This window comes from Brienomyrus brachyistius, chromosome 23 (genome assembly GCF_023856365.1).
Source record: "Brienomyrus brachyistius isolate T26 chromosome 23, BBRACH_0.4, whole genome shotgun sequence".
In the NCBI taxonomy this organism is placed as follows: Eukaryota; Metazoa; Chordata; class Actinopteri; order Osteoglossiformes; family Mormyridae; genus Brienomyrus; species Brienomyrus brachyistius.
In genome coordinates, this window is record NC_064555.1 from 7,591,643 (window position 1) to 7,612,731 (window position 21,089).

General features: G+C 45.8%; 1 protein-coding gene across 1 annotated transcript in view; it reads left to right on the forward strand.

Moving 5' to 3' along the window:
- The window catches only part of csmd3b (CUB and Sushi multiple domains 3b), a 421,904-nt gene that overhangs the window by 294,620 nt on the left and 106,195 nt on the right, over positions 1–21,089 (forward strand). The window contains exons 14-22 of the mRNA XM_048993485.1: positions 1,090–1,272; positions 2,392–2,718; positions 5,902–6,096; positions 6,817–6,955; positions 7,538–7,725; positions 7,942–8,130; positions 10,184–10,300; positions 11,657–11,872; positions 13,068–13,256. Of these exons, the coding sequence (XP_048849442.1) occupies positions 1,090–1,272; positions 2,392–2,718; positions 5,902–6,096; positions 6,817–6,955; positions 7,538–7,725; positions 7,942–8,130; positions 10,184–10,300; positions 11,657–11,872; positions 13,068–13,256 (1,743 nt within the window). The remainder of the gene's footprint in view (positions 1–1,089; positions 1,273–2,391; positions 2,719–5,901; positions 6,097–6,816; positions 6,956–7,537; positions 7,726–7,941; positions 8,131–10,183; positions 10,301–11,656; positions 11,873–13,067; positions 13,257–21,089) is intronic.

Sequence of the window (21,089 nt, forward strand, 5' to 3'; positions counted from 1 at the left end):
AGCACCCACAGGAAGGGCAGACGTACTTTATTTTCGCCTTGTAAACAACCTCGTAACTTGTTCTAGTTTTCTGTGGCCGTCTTTCTGGTGAAAACCTCGTCCCCTTCGCGTAGTTTCTGTGCCGTTCTCATGCACTCGGATATGACGTAAGCTAAAGTCTGTTTTTTTTTTGGTGGCTATAAGGCGTACATACTGTGCATATTTTTTAATAAGAGGACGCTAATTATCACCGTTTTCAAATGCTTCACCCGGGCTAGAGAACCTTCTTGCTGCAATATTTTCAGAGATGATTTGGATGAATGTGGATTTTAAAGCTATTTGCTCTCAATTTTCTATTGTCCGAAAAGACAAAGCAGGACATATGTTCTAACCTGCATCACCCACGCCCCCACGCCAAGCAGCCCAGGTGGGAAAGTGGGAGGACTGAGCGCAATGTCGTGGCTGGAATTAAGGCCATATATCATCTCCTTTTTCTTCCGCGGCTGTTCTCATAACTCGAGGCAAATCCCAATAACATGCTGACCAACACTAGTTCCGTTTTAGGTCTTTTTCCTCTCTCGCCCTACCCTGTGTATGTGTTTAAAGAACTAATTTGCGTACTATCGAGGTTGTTCTGCAGGATGCTGGGAAGGTCCTACATTTTAGGCATGATTTCGTGGTCAGTAATTACTTAAATGACATATAATGTCTGTGCACGGGGTCGGGGCAACGCATGGGATTCTGCATGAAGAGTGCATCCAGATGCATCCGCGACGGCTATGTTCCATGTTCGCAATAAATTATGCAGGACCAGCTCATCACCTGGTGTGAGACGGGGAAACGTTTTGGGGATGGAGAGTTTCAGACTCTCCGTTCGTGCAGGTGTATCCGTGAGCTCCCGTTCCTGAAATGTCCATCTTTCCTGACTGCACTCTGCTGTTAATAAAGAAGGTTTCCTGCTACCAGCAGTCTTATCGATAAATTAGAGGCGCCCTCCCTAAGTATGAGAGGTGCTGCGTTCTTTGTGAGTCGCTCTTGCCGCTTGAAATCAGTGAATTCGCCGACGGGCGCAGATGCTCAGAAGGTTTGGTTTCTTATTTTTCTTCGCAGAGATCGACAAGGAGAGCTGCGGTGACCCAGGGACCCCCCTCTACGGGATTCGGGAAGGGACAGGCTTCTCCAATGGGGACGTGCTGCGCTTCGAGTGCCAGTTTGGGTTTGAGCTCATCGGGGAGAGAACAATCTCCTGTCAGAACAACAACCAGTGGTCAGCCAACATCCCCATTTGCATCTGTGAGTACGGGCTGCCGCTCATAGTGAGGATGGCTGACTCTTCACTGAGGGGGTGCAGAGTTAGGTACAGGTGCAACAGAGAGAACCCTCCGAATAACATGAGACAAGAGGCCTGATGGATCTAAACATGAGACAATCTGACAGCCATAGATTAAATGATTAATTTAGTACTTATTTCAGCATTTTTTCGTAATGTTATATATTGAAATATAATATTTTTTATATAAACTATGTTCTCATGTTTCATGGGGGAGGTGTGTGTCTTGGGAGATTAGGACGCTGTGACCAGAAGGTCACTGGTTCGAATCCCAGGGTTGCCAAAATTATTTCACCATTGGCCCCTTGGGCTTGGCTCTTAATTCTATGTGTACCAGGAATTACCTGACCCTGCTTTCCATAAAAATGTAGTTTCGTACAGAAGCATGTGTTGAATTAATAAAAATGTAACATGTAACTACTTGCCCCTGTATTTAAATGTTCTTCACAGAGTCATTGCTATTTTTGGAAATAACACTTGACAGACTCATGGTCACGTTTCTGGATTAATTCTTCCATGTATTTGGCCGGTTAACCGGCCTAGTTAGGTGGTTTAAGAACCAGATTAAACCGGATTATACAGAAATAGATCCTGCCAGGCAACAATACAGTCATTCACAGACCAATTAAAAACCTCTCAATACAGGAGGGGTGTAAATGATGAAGTCATGCAGTTCACTTCATCCAAGTCTGATCTACCAATTATCAGTGTAACATATATGTATAAGACCTTTTTCAAACACTTTAATTTGCATAATTCCATCGACAGGCTGTTGGAGTGCTGCAGTGCTGGTGCCACTGTTTACACAGCTGGTTTACATCCCCACTTAACGGGCATCGTGCTAAATAAACACGGCCAGCCCCTTCACACGCGCATGGGAGGCTCACAGGTTGGCGTATTAAACAGCTGAGAGGGGGCTAATACAGCCAACTCGAGATAAAGTCAAAAGTCTGGGGGTGCGCAGACAAAGGCTTGTGACAAGCACCGAGATGATTCCATGTGTGAGAACAAAAATATGCATTTAAAAAATGGTGGCTCCTGTTCAAGGTCTCTTCATCCGTTTTATCATCCTCTCTACACAGTTCCGTGCCTGTCGAATTTCACCGCTCCGATGGGAACGGTGCTGTCACCCGATTACCCTGAGGGCTACGGGAACAACCTGAACTGTGTGTGGTTGATCATCTCGGAGCCGGGCAGCCGGATTCACCTGGCCTTCAACGACTTCGACCTCGAGGCTCCTTACGACTTCCTGACGGTGAAGGATGGCGAGCTGCTCGACTCGGCCGTGCTGGGCCGCTTCTCCGGGGCCGAAGTACCTTCGCACCTGACCAGCAACACCAATATCCTGCGACTGGAGTTCCAGGCGGATCACTCGATGTCAGGCCGCGGCTTCAACATCACCTACAGCAGTGAGTGCGAGCATGTGGTACCAGCGTGGCAGGCCGCGTGCCGAGCGCTTCGACGCAATGGCACAGCATGGAGCTTGTCAAGCTTGCAGTGTCAGTGTGGCCACCGTTTTCAAGAGTGTAACACCAAACAAAAGCCTCTGCCAGGCAGCCGCCAGGTGTTTTATGTCGTCTCCTCCCAGACGCATCTCTTGGGGATGCCCGGCTTTGTGAAATATGGCCAGGCTCGTGCACTCGCAATTCGAGCTGCCCCGTTCCGCTGACCTCCATGTTTCTGTGTTGCCGATTTGCGGGGATCCATGACTGGCCTGATTTCAGACGTGGAATCCCAAAAAAAGAACCAGTGGCACTTTATCGCGGAATTACAATTTTTTTTTAACAATTTCTGTCATTCCCACCGTTTTAAAAACAACTTTCGATGACCACATACTGTAGCATCGTTGAAATGCAGAAAGCTGCCGATTTGCAAACAGCTTCGCTATAGACTTTCCTACGCTGCTCAACTGTTCTCTCGGAATAAATGGCATGTCCTCACAAATAGAAAAGGACTCATGACCCTCACATTCATTTGTTTTTGGAAATTATTCTGATGCAGAGGAAATGCAGAAAACACGTGTATCTCATTTAGGAGTTCTATCAACTCTCAAATTGACTTTTGTGTTCGTGATGCACAATAACTCACAATAACACGAGGATCAAATTAGGCATTATTCAAACTGTTTATTTCAGCACTGAACTGCTGTGGTTATGATACATCTTGTTTTTCCTTTTTGTTCAAGTGATTCCCGGGGTTAGCCGGAGAATCGATTTGAAGCCAGCTGTGGCAGTAATATTGACTACACTATGCATGTGGCATATAATACTGATGTTTATAAAATATAAATTTAATTCTATTATTGTTAAATTACTGTAGGGGATGGAACGGTGGTGCAATGGTTGGTCATTGTTACCTCACACCTCTGGGACCCGGGTTCGAGTCTCCGCCTGGGTCACATGTGTGTGCATGTTCTCCCCGTGTCATGGTGGGGTTTCCTCCAGGTACTCCGGTATCCCCCCACAGTCCAAAAAACATCCTAAGGAGGATTGGAAGTTCCCAAGTTGTCTGTGTGTGGGAATGGTGTGTGTGCCTCGCAATAGGTTGGCGCCCCATCCTGGGTTATTCGCTGCCTTGTGCCTGGTGTTTCCAGGATAGGCTCCAGACCCTGCATAGGACAAGTGTGTATAAAAGATGGATTGATTGTTAAATTACTAAATGAATTCCAAATTCTGGATTGACAGTGATCCTTTAGATTCTTGTGATCAATGCCAAAATAATTTGGCTTTGCATAGCAGTACGTGGCTCTATAATACCCATGAGAGTACTCATCTATGACTATAGTATACAACAGAGAGTCGCTAATAGATGTTACTTTTTAAGGATTTGTGAAATGTCATGACAACTCATCCAGTGCCTAAAAACACCCTGGCTTCTGTGACCATCACACAGAAGTCATTAGGGGCATTGTAAGGCCTTGGTCGCTTGTGCGAATGACAGCCCTGTTTCATGTTGTCTGTAGAGGCGCTGTCAGATGCGTGATTGACTGCTTCTAGATTTCCTCTCTGACGAGTGTCACATGGGGCTCGAGGCTCTACTCTCATTTGAAGACTCACATCCGTCGGCTTGGCTTTAGCGTGACGTTTAAGGGAATTTAGCGCCATCGGCTTCACAGCTTTAGGATAGCACCAAGTTGAGTCAGAGCTATATTTAGGCAAAGCATGCTTGCTGTGTGCCGTATCCCCATGGGGCTTTTGGACGCGTTAATCGGATGACCGTCTTACATTTGTTCCTCGGCGACGTGCACCTGGTCCACAGACGCCGGCTGTCAGGCCCCGAAACAGGACGTGCTGGCAGTCAAGGAGAACGGCGTCTGCACCACAAACCTTTTGAGGGTGCAGCCGTCCTCCAGGATTCCAGTTATCCGGCGCTGTTGTAGAAAGACAGTGTCCCAAAACCCCCAATGCTAGCCCAGACGTAAAAATTTTCAGAACCCATCCTGCGCATTTTTCGAACATACCTGCAGGATACGTCATAGAATATGAAGATGAAGTAGAACCTGCTTTGAAAGAAAGGGTTTATAAAAAGAAGTAATTTTTTTTTCTTACAAACACCTGGTGCTCTCAAACACTATTTTTGATCGAGCCTCCAGTCACTTTACAGTAGCTCTGTGTCCCACATAGACCCAGTCCGAATATGCATCGTGGATTGTGGGGGGTTTAAGCCACTGCTGTAATGTTTGCATGCTCAATAGCACCCCAGCAGGGGTCCTGAACTGGGAATCTCCTAGGGCCTGAACCAGCAACCTTCTGGTCACAAGCCTATTTCATTGTGCCACTTCTACCACTGTGTACTTTGCCCTGAGGCAGTATCTATATATATATATATTCTTCACAATATGACAGAGTGGTGTTACTGCAGTTGACTGCCATTGAGCTTGCAGGTATTTTTTATTTTTTATTTAATTTTTAGGTGTCAGCTTCAGAAACAGCTGGGAGTTGGTGTCCGCCGTGTGTTTATATAACACTCTGTGCCGTAATTCCCCGTCTCTGGATACCGTGTGGTGGTGAGGGAGCCAAAGAAGCGAAAAAATTACTCCTTCAGAAATCAGTTATTTTTAAAAGCATCATCATCACGGAGGCTGGTGAGGTGGGAGCTCAGAGGCTTCTGGGGATGAGCCCATCTCGGCGGTTCAGGTCCTCTCACATTAGTCAGCTCCAGAAAGTTCTATGAAGGATTGTTGAGCGGTGCAGTAATTCGGCAATGCGATGTCAAAATAATGAAATAAAATGTGATTTATTGTACATCATTTGACTTTCTAATTTTCTTATGCAACAATAATGGTTTCATAACCGACAATGAATAAGGCTGTAAACCTGGCTTCATTTTTCTTGACATTAAGCTACCATTTGGAATTTAACAATAAAAATATTGGATGTTTTAAAGATTTTTCGTTTATCGTGATTCCGATCGTAATGGAAGCCACGAGCCTCATTTCGCTTAACGCGTTAATGCTGCTGCCGTCTCAATATATTCCATTGCAATTATTAATTTGTGGCGTGGCCAGTGTGACAACTCACTGCCTCTTGCGTTTAAAATCACTGCGCTCCAGAAAAATCATGCAATTCTCTGCTCTGTCTACGTGATTTCAGCTTTTGGCCACAATGAGTGTCCAGATCCAGGAATCCCTATAAACGCCCGCCGCTTCGGAGACAGTTTCCAGTTGGGCAGCTCCATCTCTGTGATCTGCGAGGAGGGATTCATCAAGACCCAGGGAACAGAAACCATCACCTGCGAATTAGACAACGGCATGGTGATGTGGAGCGGACCCATTCCCAAATGCGAAGGTAACGACGACGACGACTACTCGACTACGCGGTCAACCAGCATTTCCACGCAACAGGCGCACCTGAGATGGGGTCGGGAACGAGAGTCGCGGACCGTCTGTCGCGCTGGGTCCAGATGGCTGGTTTGCACTGCTTGTTCCTCGGGTTTACTGTGGTACTTTCATTCAAGTTTAAAAAACAGCAATTCATGGGAAACTGGAGATTACATAGGGGAGGCATTGGGGATTCTCATTCCTTGTAAATATATGGGAATGTTATCTTGAGAAAGTTAAACTCGACGCTCGGCGGAAGAAAAACATTAAAATTCTATATATGACGTGTTGTTGGTTCTGAGGAAGAAATGCTGATGATTTACCATTTTGAAAAATATACAATTTCTACTTTCCATTGCAAATGCAATGCAAAAACTTTCCTGATACTTTCTGAAGGTTTTCTTCAGAAACCGACTAGGCCCACCGTACCTTAGCATGTTGTTAAATTATACGAAATGTTTCTTTGGTCCCTTCGGTCCTTGTTAATAACATGCAACATTTATTCTGTAAGTTATTTTCCTGTTGTTTAATGTTATGTGCTGCAGTATAATCTGAGTCACTAGGAAAGTGTGAAAGGACCATCTGATATAAATGCAATACCTGACCTCAGCCACCATCTGTTTGTCACAGTGTGCTGCAGCCACACTCTGGATTCTGCTCTCTATTTTTATCCCTCTGTTCCGTGCAGCCCCCTGCGGAGGCCATTTTTCGGCCCCCAGTGGCGTCATCCTGTCCCCCGGGTGGCCGGGGTATTACAAAGACTCCCTGAGCTGCGAGTGGGTTATCGAGGCGGAGACGGGCCGCTCCATCAAGATCACCTTCGACAGGTACGCAGTCCCTATCGATATGGACCTCACCTTTGTCAGGGGTCACCGAGTCTTACAGCCGTGCCGATGAAGCGTGACGAAGGTCAGGATATTTATACTCTTGTCTTAAATGGGTTTCGTGACTATATGAAACATTCTTTCTTTTGCTCTTTGCCTCTCTTTCCTTGCCTGGCCTCATTGTGGTGATTTATACGCACATACACACACACACAAACACACACAGGTTTGTAATTATATCTTTGTGGGGACTCTCCATTCATTTCTATGCGGAAAGCTCAAATTCCAACATGACGACCTTAACCCCTACCCAGCCCTAACCTTAACCATAAGTAACCAAATAAAATACGAGACTTTTGGCATTTTTAATTTTTTGACTGCACTCACAGATCTTTGTCGGGACCTGAAAAATGGTCCCCGCTATGTCAAAAAACAGGTTTTTATTACGTTGTGGGGGACATTTTGTCCCCACAATGTAATGTAAACCTAATATACACACACACATGCACTTCTTAGCATTGGTATGAGCTGGTATATATGTGATAACAATTATGTCCGTTGTCCAATATCTTTTAACCCTGGCAGATTTCAGACGGAGCTCAATTACGACTTCCTGGAGCTTCACGACGGCCCCAACGTTCTGTCGCCACTCATCGGCTCCTTCAACGGCACCCAGGTGCCCCAGTTCCTGTTCAGCAGCAGCAACCACCTCTACCTGCTCTTCACCACAGATAACAGCCGCTCCAACAGCGGCTTCAAGATCTACTACGAAAGTGAGCTAAGTGGCTGCGTCTGGTCCGCTTGCAGCCTTTATTTTACACTGCCCCTCGATCGTTTCTGTGTAGCTGCGCCAATATAACAACATAATAATATTAAAAATATATATGAGCTTCACAGTAACACTCATGGGTAATATTTTAAGACAGAAGTAATCGACCTGCGCAGTGATGAGGGTATGCTGATTCGGGGGTTATGTGTATCCCTTCCAGGTGTCACCGTGGATACCTACTCCTGCCTAGACCCAGGAATCCCAGTGAACGGGCTGCGCTACGGCCAGGACTTCTCCATTGGGTCCACCGTCTCCTTCGGCTGCGATCCCGGCTACAGGCTGAACCACGAGGAGCCCCTAGTGTGCGAGAAGAATCACTGGTGGAGCCACCCGCTGCCCACATGCGACGGTGCGTCTCCAATGAGCCGCACGTGGCTTCAGGAATCAGATTCGTCGCCAGGGCGCTCAGGCATCAGAGTGATAAAAATGCAGACATCTTCATTCTCTGTAAACACACCCTGCCTTGCCCCAAAGCCAAGTAATTGGACTTTTATTCAGCAAAAAAATGTGAGAAGGAGAAAGAGTAAGATAACATTAAGCTTTGCCCCATAAAAAGTGATAATGATGTTTCCCTCAAGACAACAATGGATCGATATCTGTCATTTAGCTGTGGACCTCAGGGTGCTGGACATAGTCTCAATGGGATTATTAAGAGTAATATAGAAGCCGATTTCTGAGGTTCGGAAATGTCCCTCACCTGAACCTTCACCTTAGACAGCTCTGGCACTTACTTCCAGTTTAGAGAAGATATCAAAGGAGAAAAACATAGTGTACCTTTCTGTCAGAGAACAGCAAGGCTCTGTACAAATAATCCAAAAAGCAATGTACCGTACATGCATTATTATGACTGAATATATAACTGTCCACTGCTGTTTGTTAAGGTCATGGTTTCGCCGGCTTCATTTTCAGATACAATTCTCTGAAAATTCTCATGTACCTTTTGATGAGTGTCCCTATCTTTGTCCGTTAAAAATGATACTAATGGTTAGCCTGCTGAGGACAAAGAACTCTTACTTGTACTGTAGCTACACAGGGACATCTGAAATACTGGTTAGTTCTAAGTATAATTTTAATAAACGACCCATCCATTTTCTGTAAGTGCTCCTGCAGTACAGAGTTGTGGGGAGCATGGAGCCTGTCTCAGGGTATGAAGCAAGGCGCTCTTTAGATGGGATGCCAGCCCATCACAGGAACCGCACACACGCCAATCTAGAGACACCCATGGAGCGACGCTGCAGGACTGTGGACCCAGAGGAAACCCACACAAGTGTGGTTAGCGCATGCTAACTCAAACACACACAGTAGGGGCTACAAGTTATCACCACAACCCTGGAAGTGTGAGGCCAAGTCCGCATCATGCCCCCCAGAAATAAACACCCGAAACTAAATCGGAGCTGTTCTAAACGAGCAGCGGATCTGTCCAGGCGGCGCCCACATAGTACGTGACAGAGTCATCTTGCAAGAAGCGGCTAATCTGTTAAGTCAGTGTTTCCAGTGAAGTGCCTGTCACTGGCCAGTGTCACATCCCCGCCGTGAAATTGCCAGTGTGGATTGTGAGCACCGAGGTGTTTGCAAAGCTGTGGCTGCTTTGCTGAGCCGGTGACATCTCAGGTAAATTGCAGCCGACGGAAGGGGAGTCGCGTCTCCTCTGATGAATCTTTTTAAGTAATTTGCGTCTCCTTTTTGATTTTTTATGGATTTTCTTTTTTGAGGTAGCCAACCTGAGACAATACAATTCAGCACAAGCCATTAGGCTGCCTGAAAAGGGAAATCAGAAAGGCAATTTAGTGTGATCGCTGCTGCGGCTGATGGGAACTGATCCCCACATGAGATCAGACACCCGTGGGGCAGGCTTTGCAAGCCCAGCCTGTCATCGCCCTGTAAGCAACTCCACGGGACACACGTCAGGGATGTGCATGCCGTAGGGGCACTGAGCTCCCGTAATAAAGGACAGAGTGACCCACAAAATGGCCGACATTCACCGGGCAGCCTCAGGAACAGCCATCACTAACTCGAGGCTAAATGGGAGCTAGTCTTCAGAAAGGGGAGATAATCAAGTAGTAATGTTGGACTGCGGTGATGTTTCGAAGATGTTTTCCCCTGCATCTGGATGCCATTCATTATTAATCCAACAAAACAACAAAAACTGGGGAGAAGATGGAGTTAAACAAGAACTATCTTTGGAAAGGGATGTTAGCACACCTCTTTTTTGGAAAGCTATTTTATGTATTCAGTGGAAAATCTTCCACTGAAATCTGTCACTCGCTGTAAAGTCATGTGGTTCAGTCTGCCTGTCATGTGGTTCAGTTCTGTGTTTCTCAACATGTCCTGCCAGTACAAACATGCGCAGCACTTGCATACCACATAATGCCCCAACATAATACTTCTCCATGCCCCCCCAGCTCTCTGCGGAGGAGACGTGAGGGGACCCCGTGGAACCATCCTGTCTCCCGGATACCCTGAAATGTACCCCAACTCCCTGAACTGCACCTGGACTGTGGAAGTCAGCCACGGGAAAGGTAGAGCACACCCCCCCCTCTCCACCGTATTCTTCCACCTGCTGTCCATTTAGCAAGCCTCACAAAGGGCTGTGATTACTGCTGATTATGGCTGGATGATTCCTGCTGATTGTAGGAGGATATCGGAACAAGCTCTCATATTTCGATGGGAGTATCATATTCGGAGCACTTTTTATCGAGTAGCCATTGAATGTAAGTGCATTTACCTTTTTACATTGATTAAAGTTTAAGGACTGTTTAAGCACTGTGAGTTCGCATTGTTCTGTATGTAGGTTAAAAAGCCAGTATGAAAGTTACTAGCGGGGGCGGCATGGTGGCACAGTGGTTAGCACTGTTGCCTCACACCTCTGGTACCTGGGTTCGAATCTCCGCCTGGGTCACATGTGTGTGGAGTTTGCATGTTCTCCCCATGTCGTCGTGGGGTTTCCTCCGGGTACTCCGGTTTCCCCCCACAGTCCAAAAACATGCTGAGGCTAATTGGAGTTGCAAAATTGCCCGTATGTGTGAGTGAATGGTGTGTGAGTGTGCCCTGCGATGGGCTGGCCCCCCATCCTGGGTTGTTCCCAGCCTCGTGCCCATTGCTTCCGGGATAGGCTCCGGACCCCCCGCGACCCAATAGGATAAGCGGTTTGGAAAATGGATGGATGGATGGAAAGTTACTAGACGCATACCATAGGTGAGCACTTTTGATGACTTAGATTTTTGATGATAATTAGTGGCAAGTTTGCAAGACATTGAACTCACGGAACATGTTTGGTTCAATGGGGAAAACAGTTGCAAATGCAGCTGTACCTGCTGTTTTCCTGCATTTTAAATGTCTCCCAGATAGTGCTGAAATCTGATTGGTGGAAATATCACACCGTACCTTAATCCTGTAAGCAGTTTTCTGTATGAGTCAAACAGACCACACCCAGAGTTAAATAAGGTGTGGATTCTCTCACCTGTGATCTCTCACCTGCCACCTCCCAGCCAGGTACCCGGAATACAGATTCTGATGCTGTTCCCTGAAACATCTCTGTGAAATGTCAGTATTCAGGCTCCAAGTGAAATATACTGAAAGTTACCAGGAATATTCATTTTCAGTGGCTGCTAATGCATTCAATACGGAAAACCACTATGCCCCTCGGATCAAGTGTCCAGAATGGAAATGGAGTTACCACTCTGCTTTAAATGAAAAATGTTATTTTAAATGACCTTGTGTCTCTCATTCGTATGATGGAGCATTATTACTGCTCTGTCCTTTGCTAGGTCTAATTCAATTTCAATTTAACTTAATAGTTTCAGCAAAACAACTGCAAGATGCTCAGAGTTTATAACTACTTTGCCGGAACCTTCACCTCTGTTTTCTCTCGACAGGAGTCCAGTTCACCTTTCACACCTTTCATCTGGAAGATCACCACGACTACCTGCTAATCACGGAGAACGGCAGCTTCACTCAGCCCCTGGCCCGTCTCACGGGGTCTGACCTGCCATCCGTCATCAACGCCGGCCTGTACGGCAACTTCAAGGCTCAGCTACGCTTCATCTCGGACTTTTCCATATCATACGAGGGGTTCAACATCACCTTTTCCGGTAGGTGCTTCCATCGGACATGATGGTCCCACACTCTGTGCTAGACTCCTCCTGGGACCAGAGAATATTTTCGCCTCCTTAATTCACACGGGTCTAGTATTTCACTCAAGGGCTTCTCTACACATCCAAGTATCTTAAGCTGCAAGATGTCCTGAATTAGTAATCTCTGATAAATAATACATGATAAAGATGTTCATTTCAGTGAGTCCTCATGGAGATATTTTTGCGTAGAAACATAAATCAAGATATGCCATTGATCTTTTACTGTTATTTTACATTTCTGCACAACAGGATATGCACTCCATACCGAGCGGAAAAGCAGCAATGTAGGATTTAGCTAAAGAAGTGTCTGTGCTTTCGTCCTTTTTCAGGATAAAATGTAAACTGGTGGACAAATACACTAGTTTAACACATTTCAAATGTCAAGTTATTCATCAGATTTAACAGATTTCTGTGGATTTTTTATGTAAAATCCCCTAACGTGTTTCACAGTGCCCAGATAGAATGTGAAATGATTTAAGTGTTTCTCTGGTAGCTAACCTTGCTACCGGGTATACCAGAGTACAAAAACCGTAACAGGAAAACTTACCAATCAAAGCTCGACATTCAGAGGTAAAGTTTTAAAATAAAATTTCAGGCCTGAATGCCCAGCTCACCCTCCGCTGTGACTTTGAGATGGGAAGTGTCTATGAATTCTTGTCTCCCGGCACTGACCCAGCACCAGTTTGTGAGAGAACCTGTAGTATCCAGTATTCTGTCATGTGACAGATTGTTTCCGCAGTGATAAGCATGCTTCTTTGTCATAATGGATACATATTATATTGCTGACAACAGAAGCTTGTTCCGATATTGATTTGGGAGTGCGAGGAATCTATCCCTGATTCATGCAGAATGATATACCTACCTTAAGTTCTATCTTTAGCTTTCAGGCTTGCTGCGGCAGCATTTTCCATTCACAAGCCAATCCCACTTTCCTTTACAATAGAAAGCATAGATTTTTTTTGGGTGGGATATATGTTTCATATTTTTTTTCCCAACGCTCAGATGTAATTGAATTTTATTTAAAAGGTGCATGCACACGGGTAATTATGCCTAATGTAAAGGACATACTTCAAAAGATTGTCAACATAAAATCATGCGCAGGCCTAAATCTGCATCTTTCCCATCTTGTCCCATCCCATTCATTTTTTCCCAGAATACAATCTGGAACCATGCGAGGACCCAGGGATGCCACGGTTTGGGCGGCGGAACGGCTACAACTTCGGCATTGGTGATACTCTCAGTTTTTCCTGCAGTATGGGTTACCGGCTAGAGGGGGCGCCAGAGATCGTATGCCTTGGGGGTGGCCGCCGGATGTGGAGCGCACCTCTGCCAAGGTGTGTGGGTACGTGGTCACTTGCTTTTATTTGCATGTATTCTTTGTTTGCCTGTGAAACGACACATGGACACTTGCCACTCGGTCCATGCACACGGCGTAAAATGCTCCGGGCGGCTTGTCGCAGTCATGGACAGCATCTGCTCGAAAGCGCCTTTCCTGAATTAGAAGACCACCATCCGTCCTCTGCTGGTATGCCCATACCTTGCTTATGGTGGTGTAGGTGTACAGTGCCTCGTGAACATGGATTACCAGTTAGATTATGTACTAACAGGCAAGTCAGACACAATGATAATAATTAAATGTAGAGGGGGGGGGGTAGGCTTTGATACAGTATCCTCAGGAGAAGATGCCACTCAGAGCAGTTATATGAGCAGCGAGGCACAATGGAGAGGCTTGTCTTCCATGTATTATTTCTCTGTTGGTTTCCGTTCGGCTTTGAGGACGCTATGGTATCAGTGTTCCAGCTTGTGTTCCCGTCAAAGCTGCCGGTTCCTCCTTGTACCCGCTTGTACATTTGCCTGCTATGACACTGGCTCGGTAAGCAGAGTGTAATTTACAATTCGTTCTGTCATGTCCGGGTGTTACAGGATTGTACCATCTGTGCGTCCCACAGGCAGCGAGAGGGAAATGAATGTAGGCGCAGACATTCATCAGGCACAACGATATTTCAGCTAAAGAAACACCGGGGCTTATTAGGAGCCCCGGACATAGAGGGTGCGTTTTAACGGAGGGCTTTGCAGAGTTTGAACTGCTTGACAATTTGTGTCCAGTTACAGAAATGTGATGTGCTTTCATTTTGGTCTATGGCCTGTTGTCACTCCCAAGAAACGACTTGCCAAAGCACGGCTAACGCCAAACGTCTTCAGTAGACACTGCGCGATCGTATACCTGGGGGTGGGAGGGCGGCAGCGGGGGGGATGGGTAAGAGCCAAGTTTTTTTTTTGTCATTTTGCAAAGGCATGAATTTATAGATGATAGATTCCAGGCAGCTACGCAAGTCACAAGTTCTTCCCCAGTCAATCAGAAACGTCAGTAGGTTAAATAAAGAACGGGAAGCAGGGACAGGCGTGGCAGCGAACCTGGGTGACAGGCGGCCCTGCGCCACACGAACAGCTCGGGCGAAATGTACGGACAGTCGGGAGGGATTAAATTAAAACCCTGGCTCACAAATCATACACTCTGAACTGATGGCAGGTTTTAAGCTGAGAAGGAACACTTGGGCTGGCTCCAGGCAGACTTCATCAACAGCGCAAGTTGATTTAGACTAATGGGTATTACTAATGTAATCTTGTATCTGGTGCATAATATAGGTAATTGTCTCTTGACATAAGACCTTCACTCCAAGCCCAGCCTCAGTTCTTATTTCACTACAATCTGCCATGGAGGTCCGATTTTTTCCCCCATGAAAAAACGTTGTTTCATCTTGTTTTCTCTCCCCCCCATGTCTCAAAAAATGGGAGATATGTTTTGAAAGAAGGTATACATCAACCTGAGTCCCCATGCAGAAATTCTATTCCGTTTAAGACCTTTTTCTGTTCCATTTAAAGCGTCTTTGCCCTCCTATCATCCTCTCATAGGCCCATTAATCAGAGCAGGTGACGTTTATGTGAGACCCCAATCTGATTCACTAGCGTGAAATAAGTTACTTTATGTGATAAAATATTGCATGATTTTTTTTAAAAATCCATTTTGGCAAACCGATTAACCATTTTGACATGCGTGAGGATGAAATCGAGATGCGTTAATTGTGGAGTTAAGAAAACAAAGTGTGTTGCAGGTACTATTATGTTGGATAGGTGTGCACTTTGCCATGGTGGGGGGGGGTACTGGGGTTGGGGTAATCCTAGTACTGGGCAGACAGTCATTTGACTGTCAGGTGAGTTTGGCCTTGCCACAAGTGATACAGGTGAGATGACTGGGGCTGCCCCACCTAGGGTAACGACCTAATCTATACTGGGGGTAGACTATGGACTAGGACTGGGTTTGTAAACTCCCATTTCTATTAAAAAGACTTGGATTTCAATGAGTTATTGCCGTGTGCTGATTGGTCAGTCTCCTATAATCATGCACGTGTCACTAATGTTAATGTGAAACAGCTGGATGAGTCTCTCAATCAAGGAAACAAACCAGTCAGAGGACAAGAAGAATTAAACTATTTAGCACAGTAGGCTTTCAGTTTTAAACTAGCTTGTAAAAGCTGGACTAGCTCATAGTGTCCCTCCTTGGATTAGCTGGTCACCCAAGGACCGGCCTGAAAGGACCAGATTGCAAAATTCCGTAAAGGAGACTCTTTCCCAAACTGCAGTATGCATTCCCAGTCCACATCCAGGGCCGGCCCTGAGCCCTGGAAAATCCATAAGGCAAAGAGCAAAGAGCCGATGGCTTCCTCATCCATCCCATCATCCACCACCAGCTCCCTCAAGCAATCAAGATATTTTTATAAGGTAGAACTTTTGCAAGCAGCCAGCACAGTTTCCAGTACTAAACTAGAGTTGACACGTGGAAGAAGTCTACTATTTCCAGAGTCAAATGTCATTTTCATTCGGGTGCCCTTAAATAATGGCCAGTGATTGTGTTTAAGTGGCCGTTTGCTGGCACTTACAGTATGGTCTTCTTTAGCGAAGCACATAGTCCTGCTTCAGACTGTCTGCATTTCCATGTCTTGCATCATAAACATGCAGTAACGCGGATTCTTACAGGCTGCTTCGACGGCGCCATGTCTAACAGGAAATAACCGCAGGACTCCATCTGCGCTGAGGCCTGGCCCGTTTGGGCGCTGGGATCCGAGGCTCTCGCTGGCCGCGACAGAACATGCTGCCCACGTACCACACGCAGAAACGCCGCCTCCTTTATTGATCCCGCCTCTGAAATCTTCAAACCCGCGCTGCCAGATCAGACATTCCCCTTTCCCAAAATTCTCCCTCTATTGATTTTTTTCAGGGCTCTTTCAGGGACTGCATAATTAGATCTATTTTTTCCTGGCATGTGTAGATCTTCGGTAATGCCGGGAGCGAGTGGGAGATTATCGCTTATCACATCTCCCCATCTCCGCACGCATGGTGACTGCTCCACTACAATAGCACCATAATTGGTGTTGAAAAATACAGAGTGAAATATTTAAGTTATATATATATAGTAACACTTTTTTTTTTTAATTCTATGCCAATTAGAATCCATAAACACACTCATGATACATTATAATGCATGTTTATAGCATTATAAACATGCCTATAAATATTTATAAAGAACCATAACACTGTATAACCATTTTTATTATGCATTATGAATGCTCTATAAATCTCATCTATACAGCACTATAAATACCTTTATAATGCAGTACAAAGCATCCTTAATGTTCATAATGACCATTATAATGCATTATAGAGGTACCTATAGTGCATTATAAATGAGACCTTCATTGGACCTTATGAAGTATTATAATCCACACTATAATGCCTTATGACTGTCAGTAGAAGATGTCATACTGTAATGCTTTATTAATTCTTATACTGACCATTATAATGCATTATAGAGGTACCTATAGTGCATTATAGATGAGACCTTCATTGGACCTTATGAAGGATTGTAATCCACACTATAATGCCTTATGGCTGTCAGTAGAAGATGTCATACTGTAATGCTTTATTAATTCTTATACTGACCATTATAATGCATTATAGAGGTACCTATAGTGCATTATAGATGAGACCTTCATTGGACCTTATGAAGGATTATAATCCACACTATAATGCCTTATGACTGTCAGTAGAAGATGTCATACTGTAATGCTTTATTAATTCTTACACTGACCATTATAATGCATTATGATGGTATCTGTTTTGCTTAGGGGCCCATAAAGGTTTGGGCTGGCCCTGGATATTTGACTACTTAGGACCTGGAAAGCCTTCAGACAGGGGTTCAGGATTCAGGATCACCTCTGGTTAGACCCAGATTGTGCAAAATCCTTTATCGTTTGTTTAATGCTTATCATTTACTCTGCCTCCATAACTGTATTTAAATTTTAAACCCAGCCTGTGTGGCTCCCGGCGCTTAATGAATCCCTCTCAGAAGTATGGATATTGTCATTGTCACCTCGGCAAAATATGATGAAGCATGTGCTAAATGGCTAAATGGGCGTACGCGAAGATGCGCCCGGTGACAGGACTGGTCTCTGATGAAGATTCTCGGAGATCAGGTCTGAATATAAATGCTGCACAATAACAATCAAAGCAATCATTTTGAGTTGCTTTAGTGTGTGAAGCTGTATTTTTGCCAGTCATTTTTTATTAGTGATATGAGTAGCGGGGAGATACTTAGACAAATACTGGAGCCATGCCTGCAGTGAAGAATGTGTTTTCTTGAGTACATCTTGAAGTTTCAACTCAGTTCCCTGGCTGTTAGCTCATAAACACTGTTTTGGAGAGAGTTTGCTTTCATCATTAATGCAGAACCATTGGTCATTCCCCTAAAGTAATGAAGTATTTAATTGTCCCAGTAAAACCAGAAAAAGATATTGGCTATTGTGGACTCAAATCTACGATGCAGCTTAATACTTTTTATTCATTTTTTGGACCGAGATATCTTGCTCAACAATAATTAAGATATATCATTAGCATATATATTAAAACGGCAGGTTTCACACGCGGTTGTTTGCGCGTTATAAATGGCCGCCTCATTTTCTGGGATATTTCAGCGCTGAAGAAGCCAGGCCCTGTAGGAGACTGATGTCAGATCGTCAGCTCGTCATGTGAAAGACTGTTACCTTGTGCTTTTTTTTTTCCAGTGAAATGGGGGCATTACTGCGAGCTATGATAAATAGCGTCCATTTTTGCCAGGAGCGTGTGCACGGGCCCCCTGACGAATGAATGCGTACGGACACCGGGAAAGCGTGGGGTCGCCCCCCGCTGGCTGGTGATTTACAGGGCTGCCGTGCAGTTCCTGGTAACAGGGCCTCTCTGTCAAAGAGCGTGCTGCTCGCCCTCCCCAAGTTACGGGGTGTGCTGCCATGCCCAGCTCATTCTGGTGCAGTCAGGGCTGCGTGTGACATATGTGGGAATGATGGAGGGGAGGAGCTGATGAAGGACTTCCGTTGGGGGTTGGGTTGGGTGGGGCGGGGGGGGGGGGGGCGTGTGCTTGTTTATGCCCCCGCCTTAGCACGCACAGCGGATGGAGCCATCCTCTAAGCATGTGTCTCTCTGACCGGCTTTCTGAACACCTGCCATCTCGCAGAATTAATTCACTCTTTAAATTTAAGACTCCTGGCCGACTCGGAGGATTTACCCGAGTTCCGTGTAAAAATGATTCTAATCATTCCGTTGGACACTGTGAGTAATGTTGCCATTAGCCAGCCTGAGATCCGGCACTGCCGTCAGTCCCGACAGCGAGGGTGGTGTACGCCATGCCCTCCCCAGTTTCCCCCCTGGCTGCATCGCCTTCTCTTCACGACGTGACAGGAATCGGGCACTTGACCAATCAGTGCTATCCGATTGCACCACATTAGGGAGCATCTTCCCGGTGCATTATGGGTAATGCCGGTATCACCCTGATTAATAATTTCCATAAGTCTCCTTCCACAGTACAGAGGGGGAATATGTGATTCCACTTGCCAGTTGTGTTCATACAAGGCCTTTGTTTCTCTCGATTCGCATAGTCGCTTCTAATTGGTGTAAATGGATAACACGGGATTTCCATTGATTAACATCAGACGGCTGCATAATCCCGACTTAATGCCCGACGAGAGTAAATACGGAGAAGTCAAGCGGCAGGGAATCTGGGAAGGCTGGATCTCAGTCATGTTCGGATTGAGCGTGCCGTTGGGCTGCGCTGGGGCAAGCTGCTGGTCGCATTCAGCCAGCGCTATAATAATGGACGACCTCGTTAAGGTTTTTCTAAAGCTGGTCCGTCACCATGTGACCCAGCCTCATTCAGCTGAGGTGCGCTTTGTCAGTGGGGGGGGGGGGAGGTGGTTGTAATGTCTGCCATGGATGATCAAGCGTGCACTTAGTCATGTGCTGAGAATTTAGGGCCGTCCTTAGGCGGCCATGAGGAATCCGCTCTTGAAGGAAATCAGATTGCATGTTCCCTGCTGTGTCCTGATTGGGTGTGGCCAGCGGCGTCACTGCATAGGTCACCGTATCCTGTGATGGAGATGACGACCCGGGTATCCTGCTCCTGCCTTGATAAGTGTCCCCCATTTCCTCTCTTGCGCCGAAATGACAGATTCGCACTGAAGAGCCGCCACGGATCGTTTTTCAGAGGTACTTCGTCAGATTTATTAAATCTGGCTTGGCGCAAGATCTTTGTACTTCATCCCAGACATTAAGATTCATGGCCCGTTCATTAATTGGATAATTGCGTGCAAATTAAAACCGAAGTTAACCTTGTTGTCCTATGCAAACTTGGACATGTGCGGTCAGGAGAAGCAGCGTCTGGGCCGTTTCTGAATCGTATTCCGGAATTCACTTTTACTTGATTATCTGTCTGGATAATTTTAGCTTTTGACCTGAAAGGACCGCATTGCAGATTCATCAGATTTCGCTTCCCATTGGTCCAGTTTCAGAAGGATCAGGAGGTCGTTTTCCATCATAAAGCAATTTTGGGAGCAATCGCACTCTACCTCCGCTGTATTTCAAATGGCTTTGTTTCCTGCCACAAAGCCTCCGCTTTAATGCACCCGCTAGGGCCGTCGTTTTCCTTAGAAAGCCATAAATCACGTTGTTTCATTCCCGTTTTTCAGTTTTCAACATGTATTTAGCGCGAGTGAGCTGGTACCTTCTGTACGCACGCGCCCTCGTACGTGTGTACACGCTAACCCTGCGTGCGTTTATGAATATATTATGCAAATAGGTACAAGTGGAGCGATTTCTCAAAATAAACACGCCACCGTGCGCACAATTTCCCCTGCCTCGCTAAAACCAGTTTACCATCTATACCCCAGAAGCTGTAGGACTAGTAATCGTCCATCACGCATCCCATAAAGGCATGAAACACTGTTACCACAGTTACCAGCCATACTGTGAATGATCAGACATTAGGAAAAGAATTCATACCGTTGCCATGGATGACTGGAGGGCAAATTACATCTCGGATGGATTTTGGCTCGGTGAAAATGATCCTGTCGTTCTTCAGGCACGTCTCGGATTCTGTTTTTCACGGGTGGCTCCTACAGGGAGCGGCCGCATGTTAAGCTCCGACCCTGTTTATTCGTGTTTTGTATAATCAGGTGGCAGAAAGCATCCAGAGACTGTCCCTGATGACCAGGGGCGTTTGTGTGCTAAGCGATTCCGCTCCCAAAACAGAAGGCAAAACTGGGTACCAGGTGTGCTGTGTGATCGTACGATTCTCTCAACCCAATTTGGATCATCGTTTTTGGGTTGGGGGATGCTGGTATGAATCTCTCTCCTAGAAAGCGGTCACAGTTGGTGGTTCATTCTAGAAAGCGCTGCCTTCCTGTGAGAGGTTGTGAACCTGTTCTCTCTGAGAGCTGTTTTTGGTCGCTCTCTCCAAGAGTCAGTTTAATGAGGCCTGGAGCAGGATGCCTCCGCTTGGTCCCGTGGTGATGGAGGTTCTTCTCGTGACCCAGCGCAGGTCTCAAGGCCCTCGGGTGGATTTGGTTGCAAGATTCTCACCTTTGTGTCCACCAGACACAAAAATAGCAGCAGGCCGGACGACTCCTTTGCACTAGACAAATGAGATTTTTCCAAAAAAAAAAGCTTCTCATTGCCCGCAGTGGTCAGTATTGTTTTTTTATCAGATGTCCCTTTGAAGACATCAAACATTGGTCTGGCACAAGTCTGCCAGATGATATAGGAAACCTATTAGTGGCAACTTTGAGCGAAC